This window comes from Branchiostoma floridae, chromosome 4 (genome assembly GCF_000003815.2).
Source record: "Branchiostoma floridae strain S238N-H82 chromosome 4, Bfl_VNyyK, whole genome shotgun sequence".
NCBI lineage: Eukaryota > Metazoa > Chordata > Leptocardii > Amphioxiformes > Branchiostomatidae > Branchiostoma > Branchiostoma floridae.
The window spans coordinates 13,913,121-13,933,792 of record NC_049982.1 but is presented as its reverse complement, the minus strand read 5'-3'; the positions used below and the strand labels follow the sequence as shown (position 1 = coordinate 13,933,792).

Here is a 20,672-nt window from a genome sequence, read left to right as displayed (position 1 = left end):
CTTTCACAATGGAACTCATCAAAACACGATGTGTGTTGTTTGTATTACTTTTTTCCTACAAGGCATATCTGAGATTTTGCACATCACACAATATTCTTTTACATATAAAAGAACATCCGGGACTCGTTGGTCTTTGTGTGGTGTTTTGTTGTATTGACTTGCTGTGTGCTTAAGGATTGTAAACATAGACATCAGTTAAGTGTACTTATCTGGCAGAGGTCGCGTCGAACTTTGTACGCTGTATCGTCCTAAAGTTGTTTTGTTAGAAAGGTTAACTTCGCGGTAGTTTATTCGTGCACAATGGGGTATCTCGTTGTTTCCCTTGCTCTCGTTTCCTTGCTGGTTTTCCTCCCCACTGTCTTGGGAGACGGTCCTGACGCAGCTCAGCGTCGTCTGGCCGTGCTGAAGACCCGAATCCCCGCCCACATGGGCCCGGTGAGGTATAACTACACCGCTGCCTTCAGGACCAGTCCTGGCGGTACGCTCCAGTTCAGCCTCGGCATCTTCGGACCACTGGCCTCAGCTGGCCCGACCGTCCATCCGCCACTGCGCCTTCGATTCGAGGATTTTGAGGACTTCGGCAGTCCTGACGGGCTGCAGGTCGTGTCCAACCCCTCCGTGGTGTACGCACCTGACGATGCCATGCAGGTGTTCGTGCAGTGCGCGGACGGGCAGGTGTATTATCGTAGTCAGAATAAAACCTGGGGACGGAACTTTGAACCATGGACACCTCTTCCTGCCGGGATGTTACCCACAGATACAGGCGTGAGTCTGACAGGAAGGGACTCGGTGTCTGCTATTGCATGGTAAGCGATATCTTCATGATTTATTATTCGCGTGCTCCATGCATGTTCAAAACAATCATTGACTTAACCAACCGTACTTAGAACGCCAAAGTCCACCATTTGAGTATGCACACCGCCCCTTTTTGTCTCACGAACCACATGATAACCTTTGAAAAGACGTCGAACTTTGAGTTTTGCACAAATAGATGCATGTTGATGATTGGTAAATGCGATCGCATTCGAAGCTTTAATGTAGTTGATGTAAATACTAGTACATAGATGCTATTCTCAACCGTTCTGTGGCACTTTAGTTGTAGACAGAGTGATAGTGGGTTCTTTTCTATAGCTTTTTTTCCGGCAACATGTTTTTTCTTTAATATCATCTTTCCTAGTATATACTCTAGCAGCACATTTAACAGTTGTAAGCTACTTGTGACCACGTATTGTACATGCATATACTAGTCAAACCTATCTGTTTTAAGGTAGTATTTATGTTGGATTTTAGGAATACAATTATGTGTACTTTTGTATCTGATCACAATGATCAAATAAACCAGCCATTTATTCATTCATATATCGCCTTGCAATGTCAGGGATGATGTTATTCTCACAACCTTTCTAGGGTATATAGTAGAGTAGATTCATCCCTCAAGCTACCGATATGCAGTCGTCGACCTACCTAGGGAACATGCGGCTCCAGCGTCTTTTCTGAAAATGTGGCGTAGGTGTGAACGGTTGGCTTGAGGTTGTCCGTCCCCACATGCTATACTAACCTTTCTAGGGTAGTTAGTACCGTGAAAGTGTTTTTCTTTAGCATTATAAGCAAAATGTGTTGTTGTTGTTTTCATATCGTCTTTCCTAATCGCCTTGCAACGACAGGGAAGGCCAAACCGCGGTGTTCGCCCGCTCCATGACGACCCCGTCCCGCCTGTACTGGACCTACAGCGGGCCCGGCGGTTTCCAGGCGTGGCAGAGCCTGGGAGGGGACCTGGTGACGGACCCGTCCATCGTGTACAACGCCTTCACTAAGTACCTGGAGGCCTACGCCATCTTCCCTGATGGGAGGGTGCACTACCAGACACAGGTCGGCAGCACGGAGTGGCAGACATGGCGGGTACTGGGTAGGTCAACTTCTCACAGGATAGAACTCACAGTACAGCTGGAAGCCGCAGAGCATTAGATAGTTATGATAATTAGGATGTTAAGTTTTACTTTATAACGTTACCTTTACTTTATACTTTGTGTAATTGTCGCTGTCATACACTGTGTCGTGCACAATTGTCGTACAATAAAGTTCTGTATGTATAACGTTAGTGGTAAAATCGGGACAGAAACGAATAGAAAGCCGAACTAACACAGGAAAAGTTTAGCAGCCCATTTTGAGTATACCTCTAGTCCGAAGGGTTTATATATACTTAAACTTCTTTATTTAACCTCCTTGACTTAAAGGATGCTGAGAATAAAGCTATGCTTTCACACAAAGCTCATTCTGAATCATTCTCTCAAGGGATATTACCACCAGCTATGCAGAAAGTGTCCCGGCCACAAGCCCACAGTATGAGGCAAGCCATCTTCAACGGCATGACAGAGGTGTTCGCCATCGGGACGGACGGGCACCTGAAGCACATTCCACAGGTGCGTCTGTGGGCCTTAAGGATTGAGTACTGTATAGAGTTAGGAGAAGAGATTGGGAGCAGTCTCTACCAGAGTCCGGATGGTAACCGGGGACTAAGGCCAAGTTAGGAATAAAAGTCTAGTAGGAGACAATTGGCCTAGGAGTGAACTGACCGGCCGGCAGATAGCTGGATAGACTGCAAAAGACCGACTGAGATCCCATGGTAACATTATTTGTCCCTATTTGGCCAAATTGTTCTCTTTTGTCATCCAGCTGACATGTATGCTTGGAGAGTCGTTTGGCGGTATGGGGATCCTTACAGTACAGACACACAGTTGCTTTTCTTTGTTTCATATATTCTTTATTTAACGGCATTGTTGTGTGTTCTGATCTATATTGTGTTTCGTCGTTGTGTTGTCAACTGATCCTAACAACGTGGATATGCAAGAACCTTCTTTTTTTTCATTTTCCCATAGACAACATGTGATAAGGTGGTGAACCCGTGGGGATATTGTACCTGGGCTGTTTGGTCAAACGTCGGTAACGGTCAGGTCCCAGCACCGCTCAGTGACGTCAACCCACTGACTGCCGGGAACAACGTCCATCTTGGGAACGAGATGTTTGTCGTGGCAAAAGATGGCAGGTTCGTATTTTTGTCTGGCATCTAAGTTGCATAAGCACAGCCATGGACAGGTTCTGAGCGAGCTGGAAAGTGTGTAAATGAGCCAAGAGAAACCATGACTGAAAAAAAAATCCCTGGGGAGGGGGACTCGCCATTATAATGTGCACTGTAACTGATTATCATTCTCCATTAACTTGTAGAATATGATCCTTGTGCTGGTTGACATTGTAAATATTCTATGTATTTGTCAACTATCATTTTGTTGCGACCTGTACTGCTGTACTTAAACCAGTGGGTAAATAGGTTCCGAAGATTCCGAAGTCAAGGTCGTCATCGACATCCGATGGACGAAATGGTCATCATCATCATCCCCTTCATATCATCATCCCCTTCATATAGGTACAATAAAGGTCTTCATTCATTCATTCATAAACAACTCAATCCATGCTGATGCTGGTGTGCCCATCCTCCCCAGCCTGTCTCACGCGTGGCAGTTGGAGAGGGGAGGCCGATGGCACGGCTGGGACACGGTGGGACAGCCTGCCAACGGGACCGCCGCCTCACTACCCACAATCCTCCAGGATGACGAGTACGGTGGCTGGTGGGAAGTGTTCGTCATCAACTCTAATGACAAGGTAACATGGCTTCTAGCCGTCCCCGACCCTCTTGCAGCAAATCGTTTGCAGGTAATGATCATCTCTTAAGACTGATTAAGGGACATCATTTGCAAGTCGCTCAATACAAAAGTTACTCAAGAAACTGGATTCTGTTCAGATTCAGACGAAAGACGCTGTCTGAAACGTCTGACCGTGTACAAATCGTATGATGTTGCTTGAACAACTTTTGGATTGTGTATCTCATTACCTGGATCCGGATGTCTAAAGTTCATGGACGCATGAGCAAGTCGGTTGTATGAATCACGATCATGACGAAACTGCTGACTTGAATCTTTTGTTTGACAGGTTGACGAAGTGTTACAAAACAAGACAATGGACTTGTCACCAATGGAAATAAAGTCAGGCACCGCCCTGACCGTGAGCTGGATGGTCCCGTCCGACCAGGCCACTGCGCATGACTGGATCGGGATCTACCAGTCAGGTGCTGCTGACGACAGCTACCTGGACTACAGGTCGGTAACTATGGCAACCAGTCAGTAGGTCCTGTTTGCAATAGTGATCATGCAAAGGTACACCAATACATTGATCTAACCTTTCTCTGGTATTGTTCTCGCCTATGTACCTTCCTCTGTATAGTTACCGCTCCCTTTTCGCTTGCTCACCACGGAAAGTAAGGGATCAATCCGCCGTAATGACATACGACGTAGGATGATACCAAGGCTAGCATTGTTCCACCTCTGAATTAAGTTACAACCACTTAAGTAATGATAAAAACGTGTCGTCAGGTACGTCCAAGGCAAGCTGAACCCGACCCGTGACATCGTTCCCAAAGGCTCTGTGAACATGACTCTGAACCTGCCAACCGGAAACTACCAGGCTCGGTATATGGTGAACAAGAAGTTCGTCAGCGTCATGGCAACGGGTAGGTGGGGAACAAAAGTTATCCACAAACCTGAAACATGGGAGATGTAAAGTCGGTACAGATCCGCAATTCGTACAATGTTTGACCCTTGTTGCGATTCTTTATCTGTCAACTTTATAAGATGTACTCTCTCTACTAATTCCCATTGCACATTGTTTTATTTATCTGTGCATGTTCCAAGCTTTGTATTCTAGAAACTTTTATAAAATTGCCCCTGAGGTGGGGACTCAATCAGATTGGCCAATCAACAAAAGCTTCGTTGTGTAGACATTGGGCACATTCTTGATTCAACTACACGTAGAGTCAGGTAATCAGCAATGGTGCAACTGGTCATCATATACATTACACACGTTTAAATCACATTTTTACGTGTAGATTTTGGCATCACGGACAGCGCTAATGGCACTCAGTGGGAGCAGACGTACCGGGGGTTCGCTATCGGACTGGGTACGGACGGAGACAAGTTTGTCAAGTGCGTGAACGATGGAGAACAGACCATCAGCAGTTTGGAGGATGCATGGCAAGCTTTTGAGCAGGACAAGGTATGAACTTGGTGTCTTTCATTCAGTTGTAGCCTAAACCTTGCAGTAAATCAAGGGTGCAAGTGACCATACATATGGTAGACGTACCTAACTCTAGACTAATTATCTTCCTCCGCAATGTGGCAGTATCTTTCTCTTCCCCATCTTTTAGATATCAGAGGGGCTGCAGTTGTTTGGTCAGGCTCTGAAGGACCTGTACGCAGCCTTGGTGCAGTGTGGCGAGACTCGACTGGCACAGACTGTGCTGCTGTTCACCCAAGATCTACTAGAGTGCGCTTTATCAAGGTGCGTTGAAATTTGTTGTTTTTTGTGCATTTTGCGTCTTGCAGGCTAATCTCCAAGCAGATCTTGCGGTGGCATAAGATAGTGCCGGTGGCGAATGGAACTCCTCTGTCGGCTAAATTCCTTCCCCAGCTTATGATACTATCTTATGCCACTGTAAGATCTGCTTGGATATTAGAATATGGTAGGCAATGAAGTAAACTGAGCAAATAACGTCACGTTTGAAAAGCACGTGTGCTTTGCTGTACACTTCACATATTGTGGGCCTTTAGTGTGGGTGGTTGCGAACGGATTTGTGATGTTTTCATCCTGATGCCCTGATGAAAGGGCTATTATCCTGTAGGCGATATAATGCCCGTCTTAACATACTGTTCTAACCATTTGACATATTGACAATATAGTAGGTAATGAAGTAAACTGAGCAATTAGCGTCACATTTAAAAAGCACGTGTGCTTTCCTGTACACTTCACATATTGTGGACCTGTAGTGTGGGTGGTTGCAAACATATTGTTCAAACCGCTTGGGCGTTCATTCATCCTACGGAACTTTGGTGGCAAAGGTGTATCAAAGTCGTGATCAGTTGTTCAATCCTACGCCTATATCATGCCTGGGTATTGTTCATTAGCTCAAGCCAAGAATGTCCTCGGCACAGCATTTAGTGTATTGCAGTGTAGTGCGGATCGTCGCAAACGGATTTTTGATGTTTTCATTCGGATGCCCTGATGAAAGGGCTATTATCCTGTGGGCGATACAGCTCAAGCAATAATAATGACTCTGTTTAAGACTAAGTAAACGTAATTGGGGTGTGAATATGGCCTAATTCTACTGCAATAGACGGCGATTGCAGAGCGAACGAAATTAATTCGTGTAAACCCTGATTTTATAGTTGGAATATGACGCACGATGTTAAAGTATGGTTTAGAATACAACAAAACATTGTTATTTTTGTCAAGCGTTTTTGTCAATTCGTTTTTATTTTTAATTCGTCGAGCAACCAGCCAATGCTAGGTTGCTAGCCATTAAGTTGCTAAGATAAGTCTTTTATTCATACTTTGGACTTTTGCTTTTATGCGTTTTTTGCATAACTCTATAATCCAGTTGTATCTACACTATGACAGGTCTTAAAAACAGGCATTCTTCATAATAGCCCTTGTTTATTTGCCGAATGTATGTGTTAGTGGAACTCTAGATGAGGGAATGTGAAGTGGACTCACGTGCGTTCTATAGAAGGCATACCTCACTGAAAATCACAGGCGCTGGTAATAGAAGTTTGGTCTAGCCTGACTAAAATCGCGCTCCTACAGGCCGGCCCTACAGTTGCCCTAGCGAGGGAAAGATTTTGTAAACACAAGCGAAAGTCTGGTCCTGACTATGAGCAAAGTAAACTAACCAAGGCGATTTTTGTCACAGGTGTGCACACTTCATCATTGACATGTCGGACGAGTTGGAGATTTGGTACAAGGGCTCGCATGAGATCTACGGAGACATCCGGGCCGCCCAGAACAACTTTGGTACCCAGAAGACGTACATGCAGGGTGGATACGTCGTGGGAAGGGTTGTGGAGACCTGCATTAACCTCCAGGACCACGTGGACCCGGGGAAATAGCCATTGCATGATACATGAACTGATTTGGGTAAAATTTCCAAATAAAAAGGGAGGATTAGGGCGTATCCTATTGGAGACTATATGAGAATCAGAAAAGTTGCGCTTATAGTACTAGTATACAAACTTCAGGACTTTTCCCCACTCAGAAGTGACATATGAATTTGTCCCACACTTTTGACCACTTGCCGCATGACCACTTGACCATCTGCCCCATCCCCACCTCTAACATGTACGCCCCAATATATATGTCTGTATATATAAATATAACGTTATACATACGGGCAAAAAAAGAAGCAAGCAAACACACGAACGATCCCTCCTTATTTGTCTCGTTTCATCGCCAACCAATAACCGGCCACCCTTCCTTGACGTCCTCCTTGATGGTTTTGACGTCTATGGGAAGCAACTCAACAAGGCACTCTTATTAATCAATCCGAAAAATGACGACGCCCGGAAACGCTTCATTCCCTTGATGAAGCTGTATCAAAACAGTGTCAAAAGAACTTTTATAAATAGGAGAGGAAGAAGGGATGTAGAAAGAATCAGTTCTCGTGTGAACGCTTAGGAAAATTTCTACACGCAATTTTAACGAGCGATGTACGTTTCTTTAGTCTCCGTAAGAATATCTATTGATGTCGTCAGCATTCTATTCTGTGTTCAAAAGATAAAGACGTAAAACCCAACCCTATCCACTACAGGGGAAAAGGGAATATAGCTTTTTTTCTGTTGTGCTATCTATTTTACTCGCTATTTGTTTGTATTCCTCTTGTAACTTCTTCTGGGGCATGTGAACAGAAATCCCTTCGGACGCCGTCGACTTCGATGACGTATTTGCCCTCAAACTTGTTTACCAGTGCAGCTGTTTTTAATGATTTGGAGATTTGCGAGGGCTAATAAATTCTGTAAAACTAGAGTTCCACGAACACATCCCTTCGCAAAATGATCATGCCTTTATTCAAGACCTAAAGGTCTTATTCATGTATTACTAAAGAGTACTTACCCCAATAGCAAACGGCTGCATGGACGTGTGTTCCTCACAAACCCACAAACCCTACCAATAACATAAACTTCTTGGCAAAGTGATTGTACATTGCTGTGATACTTTCCAGCGCAACTTTCACTGTGCTTTGTCAAAACCATGTAGTCTCTACCAGACTCCGGCCTGGCCGAATAGTAAATGATGATAGGGGGCTTTGACCAAGTTGACATTTCTCTATTGACATTTCTCTCTTTCTCAGTTACATATGTGACAAGTTTGAAAGTCCTATCATGCACTGCAGTGGATTTATAAACTTTTTCTAATTGATTATGCAAATTAACTGATGATTTGCATTATGTATGGCATCACTTAGGCTACATCTACATACCAAACATCATGACGATCCGCCAACACGTTAATATTTCCTCATTCAAATTAACATGTATTGACATTTCTCTCCTTATCAGTTACATATGTTTGAAAGTCCTATTTTGGAATGCAGTTGATTTGTAAACTTCCTCATCAATTATGCAAATTTGCTGTTAATTTGTATGATAAGTATACCACTATGTAAGTCTTCACTTAGGCTATCTACATACCAAAAATCATGATGATCCGTCATTCTGTTCATGTTTTCTCATTATTTATTTAAATGAGGTCTTCATTCGTATAATTAATATGTATTGGACATTTCTCTTTCTCAGCTACGTATGTGACAACTTGACAAGTTTGAAAGTCCTATCATGGAATTCAGTTGATTTATGAACTTTCCTCATTAATTATGCAAATTAGCTGTTGATTTGCATTGTTAGTATTACATTATGTAAGTCATCACTTAGGCTATCTACCACTCAAAAATCATGACCACAGCATGTCCAGAACACGAGATGTCAAAATTGGAAGTTTTGCTGCAGTAGCTTAGGGAGCCCATTATCGTACTTGACCTTCGTTTACCTGACCCCTACCCACCTACCAAATATTATCAGGATCCATTCAAGGCTTCTTGAGTTACGCTGTACACAAAAAAAAAGCGGACGCACACATTCGACCCGCTACTGCCCTGACAGAAAAAGGCTACGCTAACCATTTTCGAACATGTACGACCTTCCTTTCCGCAACCGATACTCAAAAACCAAATATCATTAAAATCCATACACAGCTTCTCGAGTTATATGCTGTTGACCTATGTATAGGGGCACAACATGAGGCCTTAAAAAATTAACTGAAAGTATAATCTACTTGGCGAAGGTAATGAAATAACATTGACGTGGTAATTGCTGTCATAATTGGGAGCATACTTGGTCTTTGATTCAACATCTAAATGCTCTTATTTCCTTGGGATTCGTTTGATTTGTTTGAACACTTGTTTATCCTTGAAAGCTCAAATCGGCCTGAAAGCCGCTTTTCATTGATGTCATGAGGGAATGATGAATGATTCTTCCTCTTTATAACAAGCTTCATCTTGATATTTAGACACACAGGCATTGCCGAACCTACGCGTCTTTTATGAAGGTAATGACAAATTACGCCCAATCTTAACTCCCACACACGTTATCTAGTGTATCTTCTGTGTCACAAAATGTTGATTTTGTTCGGATCCCTTCGATGTCTTGACTCCTGAGAGCCCCGTCAATGACACCTGTGAACGCCCCCAGTCCCCCGTCATCATATCCATAATCACTTGTTAAATGTCAGCAACCATGTACTGACGTCAGCAATAAGACCTGTCAATCATCTATATTATGATACACCGTTTCCTATTCTCCACAACGGAGGGCGTGCTATAACAGGTACGAATAAAAGCCCCGGGCAACCAAACGGCAGTACCACACGCTTGTCGCCGCGGGACGAACCCATCTGAAGCGTTGAGATGGCATCACGTCTGGCCCTCGCTCTCCTCCTCGGACTCGTCATCGGCATCGCCGCCTTTCCCGGTAAGTAACACGCCAGCTTCAAGCACATTTGTTAGCTGAGCTTCTATTGTACAACTTTTAGGGAATACTTTCCCCACCCATCTGATAACGCCCATGCTTTCAAGCCACCATCAATTCTATTCTGAATCCTTCTTATATTAATTGTCCTTCTTGTCTTCTCCACAACTAAGATAGCCAAGTATTTTTACGTAGTTTAGCTCCCGGGTCTCTTCTGTCTTCACCGCAAATGCGCAGGCTAAAAATATTTGCGGAGAGGACAGAAAATGAAAATGCTTTGGAGCTGTGTAATAGGGCTGGATACCAGGCTACAGCTAAGACTCACCATTTCATTCACAAATCGAATAACACTAGACATGTTAGTGGCAAGTCGTCACAGAAAAGTTTGGATGGACATTGGAAAACGGAAGAAATGTATATACGGAGACTGTATGTTATTGAGTGAGGCTATAAGCATGCACAATCACTGGAAGTAGGGAATATGAAAGAATTAAACGTTGGCCTACTTAGATTACTAGTAACTGATCACAAGCACGGAAAGGCTGTAGTAGGCAATGGGACACAAACACGGGTGGCAAGGTAGTAATAGAAATGTTGCGGCTAAATGTCTCGCATGTGTTACTTTCCTGCAATGGATGTTACTGAATCGATCAAGCGTACGAGAACAGTAATCTCCGTTTGACTCCTATCTACTCTACTATCGGATGGCACCGTAGGATCTGCTTGGAGATTACGAGAACAGTACAATATCCGCAGTGCGGACAGTGCCCCATGTCGAAATGGGCAGAAAAGTCCGGAGTGTCGCCCGTAGAGTTTTCATGGACTTATATTACCCCCTCGCGTCTGTTGTAGAACACATCTCCCCCGGCAATGGCTGGCTATGGTACGCAAAACCCAATGCCCGCGGCTGGAAAGGCCTCCACGTGGATGTAGGACGGGCCACCATAAACTCGACTTAACCAACAAATCACCCTCACCGCAAAAACCTCTCTCCCCCTCTAACGCTCTCTATCCACCTCCGTCCGACCTCTCCGACGTAGATTCAACAGAGAGGAAATACATGCTCTGACAGGACAGATGAGGATGTACAGGTGGACTGCTCCAGATCAGGTGTCGACCCTTAACGTGCCTCATATGCAACAGCGATCTGATTTGATTTACCAGCAGAAGGCCTATTAGTCAGTTCATGTGTCCTCAGGCGACAGCGTTCTTTTCTGAAAGGAGTACCACCCATGGCTATAATTTCTTCCTACCCTGAACCATTTTTTTTCGTGAAGTATAAATATCATTGCGAGAAAAGCTGTAGAGGTACCTGTAATTTGGCTTACATGATTCTCTAAGACTTGCGATGTGATTTTGCACATTTCAGCAAGTCGAGTCCAAAGATATCCCCCCCCCCCCCTCACTACATCGCGATCGCTGATTGGCCAAATTGCCTAGCGGCTAAGGTAGGCCTTTGAGCGATCTTGTTGATTGCTGAGTATTCGTTGGCGATTGTGCGATCCTCGGGTGACCTTTATAATCCTTTACTTTGTCATATATCTTGTTTGGAGCCAAGTTATTGTCATGCATTATAGATCTAGAACATAGGAACACTTTAAAATATTGAAAATAAAACTTCAATGATCTAAATGTAACGTTACAGAATGAAAAAAATAAGATAAAAAAAAACGAAGAAAAAAAACGAAATTGAAAAATAGATTTAGTAATGATAAAACTTGGACGGTTTCTTGTCTATTCCATCTCACTTTGTTTCACTGTAAATAATACAAATATCTGCCAGTGTTACGTTACACTTATAGGCCCTTCCCCATTGGATAGAGTTATACCTATGATTTTAATTAGAATATGATTCATGACAAGGAAATATTATATGACATCAAGCTTTTAAAAATGAAATACACGTTGAAATAACTTCGTGTCATCTACCGCATTCTCATCTACTCCAGGAGAGGCACAAGAAACTGTCCCCGGAACCTCCGGACAACTGGTAAGTACACCTCTCCATAGTGTACTGTTACGGCTCATCGGGTGAGGCAGTGTATATGTGTTGGACTGGCACCTGAGACCAACCTACATTATTCAGTTTCTTTTCAAGTTTATCCCCTTAGTTTGTCGTTGTTTTGACTGTTGTTGCGCTCTCAATTACCACAGTGGACTTTTTGCTAAGATTAAAAAAATGAAAGGCAAATCATATCGTCCACATCCCATAGTTCTACCAGTTGCATCAATGAACACGCAGAAAAAACAGATCGACCTATTCTTAGAACGTTGACATTATCTCATTTCTCATAACCAGTCCATATTCTCGTACCTTTCTTCACAAACAGGTTGTGCTTTTGACACTTACATTCATCAGAAATGTATTCTTCGACTTATTCTTAGAACATTGACATTATCTCATTTCTCATAACCAGTCCATATTCTCGTACCTTTCTTCACAAACAGGTTGTGTTTTTGACACTTACATTCATCAGAAATATATTCTTCATTCTTGATTGAAAATTAAAAGGAACATTGACGTCAAAGATGAGAGAAAACAATATTTATCACGAGTAGCTAGACGACAGCTGTCAGACGCGCAACTTTGTATATCTCTGATAGAGAGTTCTCAAGAGTGTTTTTGGATCTGATCAAAGAGAGAGGTTATTCCCTACTACAGGGAACAACAAGTGACAAGCCTCCCTCTGTCGGTCTGGAGGGAAACATCGAGCTGAGCAAGCGCACTTGGACCCTTCCAGAAGCACGAAAATGTAAGGAACCCCGTGTTTCACTCTGTCAACCAACATGATTTCTCTATAACTTTCTACTTGCGTGTCTGTTTGTCTGCGTCTTTTCGTCTGGCTGTTTTAATTACTGTGTGACTGGAGGGTAACCTCCGTCGACAAAGTATTGTGAATGGTTTTTGTGCTGAGTGCTCGCACCCATATCTCTATGTTCCGTTTGCCGCATTCGTAAGGAGGCTAATCGACATCGCGTTTCAAACCCTTTCGCAGAGGGGCATAACCTTTCGATTGGCAGAAAGCCATCATAAAAAGTCCTTGTTGTCTTCTTGTGTACAGCTGGCTCAAATTACAAGGGGACTAAATATATCTTCTCTTGGCATGAAGGACACCAAGGAATTCATACATCTAACAGTGTATGACGTCCCTTGATTGGTCATTGAAATAGCGCCCGTATACTTCTTTTTATTTGTTTGATGTATTTTGCCCAAGTCGAGCCTGCGTGTTCACATTTAACGATATCTTTAGAGACATCCTGAGTGAAAAGTATCCTTCTTGACCTATCTTTAGCGTATCCAATGACTGTGATCAATTGTTTGTTCCAGGCCGTAACCAGTACTGCTGCATGCGGCGATGCGCGGGGGATTTCTACCCCTTCATCATCGGCATCTACCACCGCAAGGGCGGCGGCCGCGGGAACCACCGGGGATGCTGGTGCTATCGTCTGCCGTTCTAGGCCGTCCTGCAGCCGCCTGGACAACAGAGGGCTTGCTGCAGCGAACCGGAGGATATAGCCGCTATTAAAAAGAAGCATTATAGAATAATATGAAAACAAGAGGAGAATGAAGATACTGGAAACCTTTAACAAAACAGATCATATTCATGATCTATCGGATCTGAAGTAAAGTTTCCCTTGTTTGTTATGCTTCCTCTATGAGGAACAGGTGAACAGGAACAAGCCTAATAAAGCCATACTTGATACACACGGAAGTCTGTGTCTGATTTGTGGGCTTGACTATTAAAAGGAGAAATAAGTAGTAGCAAGAATGAAAATAAATAAGAAAAAAAAGTTCGAAAAATTAAGTGTTCATTACCACTACTATTTTTAAGTTAGAATATATTAGTATACTTACATGAATCCTTTCGTTTTCTTGGCCGTCAACATAGATTTCCGTTGTAATTGGTTAACAATTACATTGTAGCTGGAGCTCAAAGTACTCACCATTTGATGATTCTGCAATATCCACACATCTCTGAATTCGAATGAACGGAAAGTTGTGCGGGCGGCACATGTCTAGGCAAATCACTCCGTAACAGAAATCACAAGCATGTTCTGTCATAAATAGCCAATAATGGAATAAAGCACCGCACATCCTGGAATAGCAGTATCCGTCACAATTAGCCTTGATGGGATTACGCATGTGGCATGGGGTATTTCTGTCACTGCAGATAATCACTTGTTTTCCCTTTTCCAGTGCAGTGAATGGCGCCCCTAAGCCCTTCCGTGGACAAATTGCACATTGTTAGTCTGTCAATATAGTAGACAGACTAACAATGTGCAATTTGTCCACGGAAGGGCTTAGGGAGGGCCGAGACCGAGAGTGATGCGGAATACACCGTGTTGTATTTTATTCATGTCATACCCACCTGAAAAAACCCATGTTTTGATGCGAAATGCGCCAGAAGTTGAACAAATTTGGTGCCCTCGAACAATAAGTGTTGCAACAGCAATGTTCCAACGTCTGAATCAGGTCTTCGATTTGCCAACCGTGTATTCGGCCCGCTCGAAACAGTTCGATTTATTCGAATGGAGCCTGTGTAATACGCCTTTCGAACTTGTGCGATACGGAAACGTACGGCCCGGTCCGGAACACCCGTATTCGCGTCACAGGTATGACATAAAACAAGAATATAACATTACTGTAACTAGACAGAAGAAGCCTTAAAGCCTTCGTACATTTCTTCCATCACAATGATTACTTTGGTCCGAATACTCTACAGTTTCCCTTGTTCGGCTATATTTTTCTACCCAGTCCGATTTAAAAGAATCTTTCCTCTCCGTCCAAATTGACTTTTCGTGTATGTCAAATGTAATCCAAGTGACGGGAAATCATTTTCATAGTTCTAGTATCAGCCCACCCCTGCAGCTGTTGTTAACGAGCCAGCCCAGTCTATAGTAGTTTGCGAGATCTTATGTTATGTGTGGATGTCAATCAATTAAGCTCTTAATGAGCATCAAATTCATTTCCAAAATACAGAAACGGTTAAGGTAAAAGCGTTATTTAAGAATTAATGTATTCTAAAAGAACGACACGACATCACGTCTCAAGGAACCGGAAAGCTGCAACTGCTACATTGAAACATGGCAAAGGTAAACCGATAAGAAGAAAGGCAACACTTTATTCAATATATTTGTTTGTCATATCACCGATAAACCCTGTAACGCAAGCTGTGCCAGACAGGACCATATAAGGTTTGAATCGTTCACATCGGGATGGATGCGGCTCAATCGAGGCCAAACACAGGATCTTCAGCTCTACATCCTACAGGCACTCGTTTTCACTTGTGCCGAGTGAAGATATATACACTTTTAGGAGTTCGGAGACCTCATACCTCCATGAAATATTTTGAGTAATTGTTTCATCGTCTCATTGGTTATGTAAACAAAGCTGTAATTAGTATTATCGATTCTATTCATGATGGTCATCACAATAAAAAAAATACATACCAGTACTTTGCCTTTATAGAAGTCCTTTAATTTGACAGAATTCCATGTTTACATTTGATCCTAAATTATGCAAAATGAATTTTGTATTTACATAATCTACATAAGAGTCTCTATAATGGCGCACACTTTTGACTCACTTACACATATCACAAGTAAGTAATTCTCATCATTTACCACTATAGAATTATGAATGAGACTTTTAGAATTATTATGAAAATTAGACTCTCATTTGAATAATTAATATCTGTCAGTGTTTTACCTTCCATAGATTATATCAAGTCCTAATTTGCATAATCTACATGTCATTATGTACATCTTCGCCTAAACTGTCTGCATTAGAATTCATTGTTCCTTTATTCAGCTATCCTCCTCAGAAGCGTCCCTGGTGGAAGTGCAGGGACGCTGCATAAGCTGCTAGGAGCCCAAACCTATACCACAGCTTCACACGCTATCTGCCACCAAAAAATCCAGTTGAGGATCACAGTTTATTGACTACATGTACATACACATTCCTCGTTGCCTATTCAATGTTATTTTGAAATACCCTCAGACGATTGTTTCGGATCTGGTGCGATACAAGTTAGAAGAACTGTGTGTCCTTTCCTGCTCCTGTAATGCAGTCAATCTCACAACCTGATTCCTCAGTCGGACGATCTCCCTTCCACGTGCCCTCGCTTTCATTGCTTCCGTCCGAAGTTCGTCATCCCTGGCTTGCAGGCGCGATGTCAGGTCAGCTACAAGATCTTCCCCGACAGCATCGTCCGCTTGATCTCCTCCCCAGGAACCTGCCTCTAGCGACAATTCATCCGAGGACCGAGAAACCTCGTGAGACATGACGAAATGTTGAGAGAAATTATCGTCCGAGCGCGTATTTTCGCGTGAAGATAGTACGGATTCTTCAATAAAGTACGCTTCATCTGTTCCGGTTTGTTTTCGTAGCTTTGAAATCTCCTGTAGTAAGGCCCGTTTCTCCAGTTTGTGTCTGTCTTCTTCTACGCTAACTCTGTCGTGCATTTCTTTCATTCGTGATCGCAGCATGGCAAAAGACACTTGTATTTTTTTCTTGCTTTCTGCTTCCTTGGCTAGTTTTATTCTTAAGTCGTTTATTTCTCGTGTTTGGTCGATGTACCTGCCCCGTTCTCGCTGCAGATCTTCTTCAGCTGCGTGAAGCTTAGACTGCAGGTCTGCAGTGATTTGTTGTACGCGAGGACTTTGGCGCCATTCCTGCCCAACAGCATCGGCTCTGCCTGGTGTGGAATACCTTGATTGTCCCATCTTTGCGTATACTGCCATTTTGCCGTAACTGGTGAATAGATTTGGTTGGCTGACACTAAGTCCTCCCTTGTCATTGCTTCCTACTTTGCCTTTTGGCATTTTGTAAGTGTTTTTCACTGTCTCTGTCTGGGAATCTTCAAACGAAAGACTTCTCCGTGCAGGGCTGTGGTCCATTCTTCCCTGGCCTTCAGTCAACGTCTCCAGTGACGTATACATGTGGCGCCGCCCTGGGATGTTGGTCGCAGTGTGTAAATCATTTGAAAAAGTGTTTTCTGTTATCTCGGCATCAAACCTTTCTTCCGCCTCTTGTAGCATCTTCTGGAGAAAAGCCACTTCTTCTTCTAACTCCTTATTCTGCACATCCTTTTCTTTCTGAACTTTTCTCAAAGACGCTATATCTTCCTGCAGGCTCTTGTTTTGATCCCTCTCGTATTGAAGGCGATTTTCCGTCTCTGTTAACGTTGCCCGCGTGGTGGCCAGTTCGCCAGACACGGTTGGGGTGGCAACTTTCAAAGACACATTCTTTCCATAATTTTCTTTTATCGCAGTGATCTCTTCTTGTAGGATTTTGCTTCGCTCGTTTTCTTTGCGAAGGTGATTTTCCACCGCCCCCTGGAGGTGATGGGAGGAGGTGGATCCCTGTCCCGCCCTTTTCAGCCATTCTTCTACCGCGTCCTTCTGCAGCATCTCCACGGTCCCCTCCTGCTCGGGATTTTCACACCTGCTATGCACCGAGACTTGCCTTAATGAGTCTACCGTCTCTCCGATCTCCTGTCCATTTTTTGCCAACCCCTCTAGCTTCACTTCTGTGTCCTTCAACTGTTGACGGAGAGTTCGAGCGATTGCTTTGTCTCTTCCGAGCCTGTTCAGAGCGCTGTGTACGGAGGACAGTTGTTCGCTGAGCTGGTGGATGTTCAATGACAGCATCGGCCAGAACAGTCCGGCAGCCTGTCGGGATCTGCAAAGTCATCAGACAACCTCCATTATGAAAGTAGGCGTGCGGCAGGAAAAATAACGTAGTCTCAACATAGGAACCCTCAACATATACAAGTAATTTGTTTCGTTTAACCCAACCACATCTAACATCCATTGGCATAATACCGGTCGGTTTACTGCAATTTCTCAAGCAATGCTAATTTGGCAAATGATCAACGCATCATTTTCTCCAGTTCCATGTTGCTGTTACAGATTACCTTTGCCACTTCTTCTGTGTAAATTATTTTGTCTCTCTGGTCCTGCTAAAAACATAATATCGTAATTGGAACACACCGCGGAATTGCACGGAGAACGGGCGCGTGGTTGGAAGGGGGTGCACTATACCGGTCGAACGAAACACGGCATAATTAACTGCCGCTATGTACCTTTATTCATCCTCTGTTGTTCCTTTCTTTCCTGTTAGTAGTTGCACAAAACAAAAATCTGCATGAGCATATAAAAAGTCATGAGAAAATGGGAGTATACTGACAAGAATTTTCATTTAATTTTGGTCCGTCACAACCGCTATGACGTAAAACTTTACTGCTGGCCGTAGCATTAAAAATGGCGGGAAAATGGCTGCGTACGTTCAATTTGACCCATTCAGCCGTAGATCCGGGCTATTATGCAACGGTTCCTCACACTTTTACACGAGTTGTAGGTCACCAAAAGAAATTCAAGATTGCTGTTGAATCATGCTCGTCTTGTGCCGTGAGCACATGTGATTATTATCTACAAATCTGGCGATGAACGTGACAGTGTGTTTGTCCCACGACGAGCTCGCCTGCCCCGAAAATGACCTGAAAACTTTTGGCCTTGTTGTCTTCGAATGCATTGTTATCGATGCTTTGTAAATTATGTATTGGACACCTAGATGTCTGGAGTGTGCATACCTCAGAAATAACTATTGTTGCATGTGTAGATCTCTTTAAGTTCCACTATTTTAATCGACCGGTATAAGGCTTATGACCGGTATTATGCCAATGCATGTTACGTTTTTGCATTGTACGGTAAGAAATATAGTTTTAACGACTCATTTCGTAGCTGTCGGGAGAGTTTTACCTGCTAGTGATATTGTCGATACTTCTTTCAACAATGCTGATTTCATCCGCGACCCTTTCTATATCAGCTAATAGAAGGGTCCCGTTATCGTCATGTGACGTCTTGTCAACAACCTCACATTCCTGTGATGTGGACATCTTTGACTGGTCTGTCCCTAGATAAGCGTGATCCGAAAACTGCAAAAAAAAAAAATTATAAACTAAATTGCTCAGTGAAATTACGGGGAGACAACATTTGCTTCAACTTAATAATTATATTAAGGCAAATGCGTAGAAAATATTAAAATGTTACAACATTATGAAATCAACGAAATCAACCTATGGTATCTATTGTCAGAAGAACCCTTTCACAGAGTATCGACATGTCTTGTCCTACCTTCCGGCCATCTTGTCCCCTCTCTAGGCGGTGAGTGAGCTCTGGTACGGACAGAAACCGATGCATTGTGCCTGTCATCCAACAACATAAGACTATCAGAAACTTTCTGTGAATCTAAACAGTACTCAATAAATACATTCTTGACTTATTGTCATTTTTATAATAAAAGACGTTTCATAACGCTGCTTTATCAAAACAGTAATGAAAGAGTTGACTTTGTTTTACTCTCACAGCACGAAAACAACTATTTAAGCAAAGTTTCAGAGATACGTATAAAGCCCTTAAAGGCGGAGAAATATTTCAGAAGAGTTTAAGATGTATTAAAGGCATCGGAAACATACATCTGGCCTTTACGTAAGATTTCAGCGTGTGTAAATGTAACTTAATCTGTCGTGTTTCTTTACGTGAATTTTACATCTATTTTAGTATGCCGAAAAGACAACTTAAATGTCTTGAAAAGGTTATAAAAAATAATCCGTATTACTGTTTTAACACTGTGGTTATATTTTCTGTCAAAACTCACAAATACCGTTTTTCTAGATCTGTTACAAAATACATGTTTACCAAAATTACCTCGGCTATGTCAAATATAATAAGCCTTTATCTGGTGTTTGATAAAGCATTGCGTCATCTTTTTTAAAACAGTGGCAAGATTTACAGTCAAAACTGACAATTACGTTTTCCGGTACAAAATTTTATGTTAATACCTCAGCAAAGTCAAATACAATACTCTTCTGTGTTGTTTGTTCCGAAAGCATGTGACGTATATATTCAATCTTTCTGTGCGCAAGGTTTAATTCGAACAGGGAAGACCTCTTACGTTTGGCTTATATGCGCTCCCTTACGTTATATGAAACGTTGCGTTTTTCTGTTGAATATACGCCATGTATAATTCATTTCGAACCGTCGTGTACGCAAGGAAGACCTACCCCGTTAGCTTATATGCTGCCAAGACGTATATGAAATGTTGCGTTTTACTGTTGAGCATACGACATGTTTCATCTTTGAATCCGCGAAGTTAAAGCGAACTAGGGCAGACCTCCTCCGTTTAGCTTATATGTTGCCAAGACGTATATAAAATGTTGCGTATTTCTGTAAAACACACGACTTGTTTAATCTTTGAATCCGCGCAGTTTAAGCGAACAAGGTGAGACCTCCCCCGTTTAGCTTATATGTTGCCAGAACGTATTTGAAATGTTGCGTATTTCTGTGGAACATACGACATGTTTAATCTTTAAATCCGCGCAGTTTAAGCGAACTAGGGGAGACCTTCCCCGTTTAGCTTATATATTGCCAAAACGTACATGAAATGTTGCGTATTTCTGTTGAACATACGACATGTTTAATCTTTGAATCCGCGCAGTTTAAGCGAACTAGGGGAGACCTCCCCCATTTAGCTTATATGTTGCCAAAACGTATATGAAATGTTGCGTATTTCTGTTGAACATACGACATGTTTAATCTTTGAGTCCGCGCAGTTTAAGCGAACTAGGGGAGACCTCCCCCGTTTAGCTTATATGTTGCCAGAACGTATATGAAATGTTGCGTATTTCTGTTGACATACGACATGTTTAATCTTTGAATCCGCGCAGTTTAAGCGAACTTAGGGGAGACGTATCCTCCACCGTGTAG

The 20,672-nt window shown here is 42.7% G+C and overlaps 3 protein-coding genes across 3 annotated transcripts in view; 2 read left to right on the top strand and 1 right to left on the bottom strand.

Annotated features, from left to right (window-relative positions):
* Positions 1–16: 16 nt before the first annotated feature.
* LOC118415022 lies at positions 17–8,012 on the top strand. The gene is made up of 10 exons (XM_035819393.1): positions 17–806; positions 1,665–1,906; positions 2,293–2,420; positions 2,877–3,043; positions 3,498–3,657; positions 3,985–4,151; positions 4,425–4,561; positions 4,937–5,103; positions 5,255–5,388; positions 6,797–8,012. The coding sequence occupies exons 1-10, from the start codon at positions 301–303 to the stop codon at positions 6,990–6,992; spliced, it is 2,004 nt and encodes a 667-aa protein (XP_035675286.1). The 5' UTR covers positions 17–300; the 3' UTR covers positions 6,993–8,012.
* Positions 8,013–8,965: 953 nt separating this feature from the next.
* LOC118412961 lies at positions 8,966–13,610 on the top strand. The gene is made up of 4 exons (XM_035816053.1): positions 8,966–9,905; positions 11,852–11,892; positions 12,565–12,655; positions 13,231–13,610. The coding sequence occupies exons 1-4, from the start codon at positions 9,842–9,844 to the stop codon at positions 13,359–13,361; spliced, it is 327 nt and encodes a 108-aa protein (XP_035671946.1). The 5' UTR covers positions 8,966–9,841; the 3' UTR covers positions 13,362–13,610.
* A 1,393-nt stretch (positions 13,611–15,003) lies between these two features.
* Positions 15,004–20,672, bottom strand: part of LOC118414926 — a 10,053-nt gene continuing 4,384 nt past the window's right edge. The window contains exons 2-4 of the mRNA XM_035819264.1: positions 19,041–19,111; positions 18,666–18,841; positions 15,004–17,586 (exon numbers count right to left, since the gene is read on the bottom strand). Of these exons, the coding sequence (XP_035675157.1) occupies positions 15,900–17,586; positions 18,666–18,841; positions 19,041–19,106 (1,929 nt within the window). The 5' untranslated portion in view covers positions 19,107–19,111 and the 3' untranslated portion in view covers positions 15,004–15,899. The remainder of the gene's footprint in view (positions 17,587–18,665; positions 18,842–19,040; positions 19,112–20,672) is intronic.

Coding starts and splice junctions, on each gene's coding strand:
- LOC118415022 (XM_035819393.1), top strand. CDS start 301: ATGGGGTATCTCGTTGTTTCCCTTGCTCTCGTTTCCTTGCTGGTTTTC. Junction 2,421..2,876: donor ACCTGAAGCACATTCCACAG/GTGCGTCTGTGG, acceptor ATTTTCCCATAG/ACAACATGTGATAAGGTGGT. Junction 3,658..3,984: donor TCATCAACTCTAATGACAAG/GTAACATGGCTT, acceptor TTTGTTTGACAG/GTTGACGAAGTGTTACAAAA.
- LOC118412961 (XM_035816053.1), top strand. CDS start 9,842: ATGGCATCACGTCTGGCCCTCGCTCTCCTCCTCGGACTCGTCATCGGC. Junction 9,906..11,851: donor CGGCATCGCCGCCTTTCCCG/GTAAGTAACACG, acceptor CATCTACTCCAG/GAGAGGCACAAGAAACTGTC. Junction 12,656..13,230: donor CCTTCCAGAAGCACGAAAAT/GTAAGGAACCCC, acceptor TGTTTGTTCCAG/GCCGTAACCAGTACTGCTGC.